General features: G+C 35.6%; 1 protein-coding gene across 46 annotated transcripts; it reads right to left on the reverse strand.

The window, feature by feature from the left end:
• Nucleotides 1-580: 580 nt before the first annotated feature.
• Nucleotides 581-6,838, reverse strand: LOC147382276 (protein STRUBBELIG-RECEPTOR FAMILY 7-like). 46 transcript variants are annotated; one of them, XM_086428582.1, is made up of 9 exons: nt 5,566-6,072; nt 4,042-4,135; nt 3,873-3,921; nt 3,307-3,424; nt 2,690-2,862; nt 2,179-2,404; nt 1,712-1,847; nt 971-1,040; nt 587-855 (listed from the first exon to the last, which is right to left on the reverse strand). In XM_086428582.1, the coding sequence occupies exons 5-9, from the start codon at nt 2,766-2,768 to the stop codon at nt 713-715; spliced, it is 654 nt and encodes a 217-aa protein (XP_086284708.1). In that variant the 5' UTR covers nt 2,769-2,862; nt 3,307-3,424; nt 3,873-3,921; nt 4,042-4,135; nt 5,566-6,072; the 3' UTR covers nt 587-712. The 46 variants fall into 46 exon arrangements, with proteins under 46 accessions (XP_086284724.1, XP_086284708.1, XP_086284702.1 ...); XM_086428576.1 differs by having other exon boundaries at nt 3,230-3,424; XM_086428580.1 differs by having other exon boundaries at nt 2,690-3,424; nt 5,566-5,691; nt 5,789-6,071.
• Between the last annotated feature and the right edge of the window lie 784 nt (nt 6,839-7,622).

Genomic DNA, 7,622 nt, shown 5'->3' on the forward strand with positions numbered 1-7,622 from the left:
AGCATCAAAACTACCCCAATGGTGAAAAAAAAGCGATATGCATTGGGTGCTTTGTGCCTAAGTAACTTTTTGGTTTATGGGTTCCAACTTTGGACCAAGTGATCATCAAATAAGTCACAACAACAAATATGGCAATTAGGAACAGTTTATAACCGTTCATAAGCCAGTATGAAACGGTTGACCGATCGTCTCTAATCGAGGTGTCATTAATGGATTAAAACGGCTGGAAGCCGTTCTAGATCTCAGGATTTTGAACAGTTAAAAATCGTTCCAAAACTCAGATTTTGGAACGGCTTAAAACCGTTCCAAATCTGCATTTACATAACTACAAAAATATATATCTTAAGACATCGGTTTAAAATCCGATGTTTATAAGACTGATGTCCTAAGTAGACTTTAGGCATCGGTTACAAACCGATGTCTAAAGTGGTCATAAACCGACATCTAAACTTAAAAAAAAATTATTTTTTAATTTTTTTTTTATATGCACGTATTACCTATGGTCAAAATAGGCCCAAATAAAGAACATCGAGGTTCTCTATCACAATCATTTATACACAAAAAGAGTAACAATAAGTCATAAATGGAATCAACCCCCCCCCCCCCCCCCAAAAACAAGAAACCTACCCATTACTTCTTCCCTACATTACCATATATACATTACAAGTTCCAAGCACTCGTAAAGCTCTGTTTTGGGAGTTCAATAGCAGGGCTACCACGTCAGTAAACCGTGAGAGGGATTTAACAGGGTAGAGCCCTTTGAGTATTGGATCGACCATCTTAGCCAAAGCATCAATGTCATGGAGCTGACGCGTCGCCCATTGAACCAAAAACTGCTCCAATCTCGGCCTTGAACTGTCAGGTGCAAATCCCCATAATAATTAGGAAGTAAGAAAGAATGATATCAGAATATCATTTAATCTCCAAAAATTTGTAGTGAAATCATCTCTTGTTTAATATATAGCTTTACCTATCAAATGATTTCCGAAAACTTGAAAACCTAGAATCATCCATACACACATTGATTCAAACTTGAAAACCTGAAATCATCCATACACACAAGTGTCAGACTTGCTTCACCCACATATCTGTTTGTTATTTTTAATATTATTATAAGGAAATTCTTTTTGCTATTTTCTTTTATTTTTCAATACAACTTTTTTACTTTAATATTATTCAATGTCGAATCTTTGGGTTCAGCTGAGCCTCAAGCAACAAGGCTCCCATACCCATACCCACAACATAGATATACAAAGGGATATGAAGGGTCCAGGAAACTTGGGATTAGACAGTTTGCGCAAAGTAGGAAAGGTTGGGTGAATTGCTCTACAAACAAATATATGACAGGAAAAAATGTAATAAATAAGGTTATAGTGGAATAGGACAGTTGAGTTACAAGAAGACTCCATGCACATACATCAAATGTACTACGTAAGTAGGGTGGATTATATCTTCCTGCCCTAACATCCTGACGTTTATTCCTTGAATATTGGAATATGAAAAGTTTAACATAGTGACTACAGTAACAACTTGCATGAAAAATATATTAGAAAAAAAAATTGGGTGCAGTAAAGATTGACAAAAGAGGGTATAATGAGTAACACCTAACCAACCAGTAACGTACTTCCAACATATTTCATTTTTTGGTTATACATAAGGATATATTTTGGTAATGCACTAGAAATGAAACCTTGGAAGTATGAGTTTTTACCTGATGTTTTGCATTTGGAACAAAGCTTGCCAACCCACAATCTGAAAGGTGAGGATTGAGCTCCATGTCCGGCAAAATGTTGGCTAATTTGAAATTCTTGTGAACAACAGATGGTGAGCAAACTTCATGTAAATACCTGAATAGATTCCCTTTTGTAAGTACCAAGCAATTGATGAGTATCATTAGCAAAATCAGAACTATTACTTTGTAAGGATAAAAATAACAATGTTCAAACAAATAAATCAACTGAACACATTCTTTTAGGAATGCCAAAAGAACACTCTTTAAAAAAAAAAGACTCCACTTTTCCACAACAAACACTAGGGAAAAAAATAGTGCAATCTTCTTTCTTTACTTTTCATTAATAATTGTTATAATGACATGAAAGTATAGTCCTACGAAGGAGAAGATTCACACAATTTAAACTAAACCAAACAGGACCTGATGCATGTAAGAGAAATGTATACCTTTCCATCATCAAATTGAGCCCCATAAACACGTCCGATAGACCCCTCCCAATGAGGTTTTCTATGTTGAAGCTGTCTGTAGCCATCTGCAGGTCAGCAACTGAATATGCTGTAGCGTTAATGGGTACTGCATTAACTTTCTTGACAACAACATGCTTGTTTGAAAAATCATCTTCATCGAATGATTTGTGCCGATCACTAGGTGGAGGTCTAAGGTTCATTGATGCTAAAGTTTCAAATTTTTTTGTGTTAATTGCTGAAGAGGTTTGAATAGGCTTCATTTATGCAATAGATATAATAGTCATCATCAGCTTAGTGACTGCTCATGGGATGACATGAATGTGTGTTAAGAACATCCTCCCATAATATGAAGAATCTTTGTAATCAACAATCAATGGTAAGCATTAATGGTAAACATCCATAATATACGCTATCCAATTGAATTTATTAAGAAAAAACATTTAGAAATATATATATAGAGAATTAAAACAGAAGAGAGCACAGAAACAACCTTGGCAAGGGTAGCAAGACAATGTCCATGTTGCGTTTGTATTCCTTCTCATTGACACCCATAACAAATATGGGAGCATCCTTGCTTGCTGCCATAATGACTACCTTCTTAGCACAAAGTTTAACATATGGCAGTCCCGATTATATGGCTGGGTTCACCCACCTTAATACCAGCTACAAGCAAGCAGGCAAGCTGCATTTAGACCATTTAATCTCATGACCAAGAACCTTCTAAAAGTTTAGCACAAATAGCCACCCTAACATGTCTTCTTCAACTACACAATACTTTTGCTGAAAGCTTGGACAAACGTAGCCTCCCTACCAGAACTTAATAGTTTAGGTGACAGCTATTACGATGCATCAATTTCTGGTGAAAATGGTAATATCATTATGGCAAAACATTGAACAGTTTGTGGAAGTATGCATAAATTGGATACTGCTATGGAGAACTAGCATGGATACAGAAATTGATGAGGACTTGGCTCTTAGGCTGTAAATCAATAACTAATAAACTAGGAGTCAATTAAAAAAACTCTCTAACCTCACCATAACATGACTCCATTAGCCTATTGCAAGGTTTGAACTCCAAAAGAATTTCTTCTTCCTCCCACCACCGACCTTAGATTTCTAGTTGGTGGTAAATGACTTGCATTTGGATTTGCACGAAGTAGCAGTCCTCAATCACGAGCTCTAGTACCTTAAAAAAGAATATAAAACATCTAGTTCCTCAAAGTATCTGCTGGTCCTCCCCATCATATGAACGACAATGAAAAGAAAATTTGATCAATAAGAAAAACCAAATAAAGCTAAAGAGTTGTCTAAGCATGGTATGTGCATTTGTACAATATATCATAGATGTAATAGCAGATAAAAGCATGGCATAAATATCCTTGTACATATGCAGGTAGACAAGAGTGAGCTTTTCCAATTCAGGCCTTAGACATCAAGAAGAATGGGAAGAATCCTGATTTAATTCTAAGATGAAACATTTGAAAAATAAAGATGGCAAAAGAAACCTACTCAAATGTTTCTAAAGCAAGAACAGACAACTCTTCAAGTGTTTCTAGTTCTGGTTATTGTTCAGCTACAAATAAAAAAAAGAAACTAAAATATATAGCAAGAACAGACTTGGGTAAAATCTGACTCGGCCACTCGCAAAACTAATAGCAAGGATAATGCCTTACCTATTAGAGAAACCAAGAACTGTAATCTCAAGGCCAATACTCCTTATACCTAAGCAAGTAATCAGAGAAAAGGATAAGAAGAATGGTGGTTGCAATGAATAATGTGGAAAATACACTATTTATTTATATTTTATTTTTTTGAAAATGAAAACTACAACTATTGTTCTACTTTTAAGGGGGGAAAGATGATGGAAACACAACATATGTGTTGATGATGGTTAATGTTGCTTGAAACCAGCATCTCCATTGTCTTCTCTTGAATCCTGTTCATAGAATCACAACATATTGTGTGAGCTTGATAGTAATCGTCGTCCTACTACAGGATAATTTTTAGCTCTTTATTTGTTTCTTTTTTATTATATATATTTTATCCTCCTCACTATTTTTAGCGATAATCCTTTCCTTATAGTACTAATCAGTCCAATACATTCACCCCTCTTTCATATATTTCATGGCTCTAAAACCAACAATGTTTTTCTAAATTTCCACAACCATATTAATGAAGAACTCTGTTGCAACTGCTTTTTTGGGAGCATAAAATTTTCCATATGATGCAGACTGACTCATCTACAATTAACCTTAACAACTCAATAAGAGACATAATAAGTATGATTAATTTGGTTCTGGTAGTTTCAGTTATGGTGATGCCACACAGATTTAAGTTTCTAAATGTCCATTCTTCTCTCACAATTCTTGATTGTTGATATCTCATATAGAATTCTTCTAGGATCAATACAAAATAAAAGAGCAATGTTTTAACCAAGCCTAGGATGGGGGCTGTACTCCAATTTTGCATCCTAATTTTGTAGGGGCAAGGGGATCAATGTGGAGAGATGCTTTATCAAGCTTGCTAAGAACCCTTCAGGGGAACCATTCACAAGAATAGACAAGGCTTTGGAAACGAAAGCTTCTACCCATCTTTAACATCCTTTCTCAATTCTAATTCCTCCTCCAAGAACATAACCTAAGAAATCCCATTCCACATGAATATTTTGTGCAACCCCAATGCATTAATGTTACCCTTTTTATGCTGAATGGGGTCCCTTTATGTTGTTATCTGATAGTCTTATAGTATACTATGAGCAAGGTTATTTGAAAATTGGATCCAATAGATCATCCTATGGGCAGCAATGCCCTTGGTAAGGTTAAAGAGGGTAGAGATGGTACTCAAGCTAAATATTACACAATTGTGGAAAATAACTCAGGCAGAACGGTGGATAAATACGTAAGGGATTTCTAGTCGGGGTTAGCAGAGGAGACTCAACAAGATTATGGTGGAAAGCAACTCAGCTGCAGCATAAAATTTAACTCATCTAAAATTGGTTATAGCAGTAAAAATTAAACTGAAATTGGCTAGTATAAAAAAGAAATCAAGATATTAAGCAAAAAATTCCACAAAAAACCAGCATGTACAGAGCCATATATTTTAACCATAAAAACACAATAAAATCAAATCCTTAACTATAAAATGTCAAGAAAATTCGAGGATTTCAGGAGAAATCGAGATTATTAAACACGACAAGGTCTGAGGAAGCAGATTTTTATTCAAATCTAGATTATTAAACAAAGAATGAAACTGAAATACATGCTAATGTTGGAAAAATAACAATTTCTAGTTAGAAGATGAAGAGCAAGGGTTTATAATGGATTGATTAAAAAAAAGGGGGTTTTGTTTAGGGTCTTACAAGTTTACCTTCTTCGAACTTCTTTCTGGCTTCGACTGCTAAAACTTTGTCAACTGATGTGAAATCAAACTCAAGATGAAGAATGGGAGAAATCGAGATTACGAAGAGAGAAATTGAGATGAAGGTGGAATAACCTTTTAAGATGGGAGATTTAGGTTTAAGAGATAAATCAGAACAGAGATTTATGTTTTATAATCGAAATAGAGGTTTTGTGAAGATTGGAGAATCGACCTTTAGGGTTTTGTGAGGACGTTGTTGCGAAGATCAGAGATCAGAAACGAGACTTAAGTTTTGTTCCATGATCGTTCTCTAATGCAAGCCATATGCGAATGTGAGCCTCTGTTCTCTAATTTCATATTTAAGGCAAAACTCGATAGGTTCACTGATGCAAATCACGCCTTTTAAAACGGTTTTACATAGAGAAACGGCTCAAATCCATTTTCATTTAGAAACGGTTTAAATCCGTTTCTTACCCTCGTTCCTTATCCACGACTTTCTTGTAGTGAGTGTTAGAGTTGATGGGTGGAGCAGGACAGTTACCAAAGGATTGGATGGGAAGTGAATTAGATTTAGTTGGTATATTATAAATTTAGGGGGAGGTAGATTGTCTAGGATTGTCCTCAAGGGATTGGATGTGAGTAAGTGGGAAGAACAAAGTGTCATGTTTGATTGGTTAAGGTAAGTACTAGGTTGAGATTGGGTTGCACTATGTGAAAATTAGAAAATTTGACAAGAAAATTTGACGGGCCAAGGCCACAAATTTTAGAAATCGAATTTCGACGATCTAGGGCAGTCAAAATTCTTGATGTTCCCCAAGTTCGACTGCTTAGAGCTGTCGAATTTCTCCCACCCTCCATTAACTTGATGGTTTCGACCCATCGAAAAAAGAAATTTGATAATAAAAAATTCGATGCCAATTCTACCCCTTGATCCATCAAATTTTATGAAATTCAACAGCCTTGGACCATCGAATATGGGTTTTTTCACGTTGTGTTGTGTTTATGGAAATAGTACGAGGAGGATTGGATATTGGAATAGGTGGTGTTAAATGGGTCAAATTGGAAGGTGGTTTGTGAGAGGCAATTGTTGTGCTTTGTAAGATGGTAGATGGAGCGGGGATTGGGAGTATAGATGTGGTAAAATGATGGTCAGAAGTGGGTTTAAAGGGTTGACTTAAATGTTGGTGGGTATTGCTGAAAGTGAAGTTGAGTTCATAAAAAATGACATGATGATTAATGCTTATCTTTTGTGTGATAGGATTGAAACACTTACACCCATGATGCATCATACAATATCCGAGAAATATAAATTTTGTGGACCGAAGTTGAAGTTTATGATCATTGAAGGGTCGGATATATGGATAACAGGCACATCCAAACACTCATAGAATAGAGTAGTCAGGTGGAGAACCAAACAGTTTCTCATATGGTGTTCCATTAGCAAGAGTCGTGGGAAGTTGATTTATTAAGAAGAGACAGCTTCAAAAGCATGATTCCAGAATTTCATAGGGACTGAACTATGGGCCATTAAGGAGAGTCCGGTTTCAACAATATGTTTATGCTTTCTTTCTGCAGATCCATTTTGTTCATAGGTATGTGGACAAGAAACGCGATGTGCAATGCCACATGTAGCGAAATATCGAGATAAAGAGCGAAATTCACCTCCCCAATCAATTTACATTGACTTGATTTGTTTATCAAATATATTCTCAACTAAAACTTTAAACTTCTTAAACATATCCATAACATCAGACTTTTGAAAAAGGGAGAATATCCATGTAAATCTTGTAAAATCATCCAAAAAATGAAGGTAATAGCGATGTCCATCAAAATAAATAATTGGGGTCAGTCCCCATACATACAAATAAATGAGATCTAATGGAATTGTGCTTCATGTTGATGACCAAAGAAAAAGAAGTTTATGCGATTTCCCCATCTAATAGGCTTCAGAAACGCCACTATCTTTATTCGAAAGTACTGGAAGTGCAAACTTGTTGAGAATACAATATGAAAAGCATGATGTCCAAGTCGATTGTGCCATTGCATTATTGAGGTTCATTCACCCA

The sequence above is a fragment of the Akebia trifoliata genome, chromosome 16, assembly GCF_017979445.1.
Source record: "Akebia trifoliata isolate Shusen 1 chromosome 16, ASM1797944v1, whole genome shotgun sequence".
NCBI lineage: Eukaryota > Viridiplantae > Streptophyta > Magnoliopsida > Ranunculales > Lardizabalaceae > Akebia > Akebia trifoliata.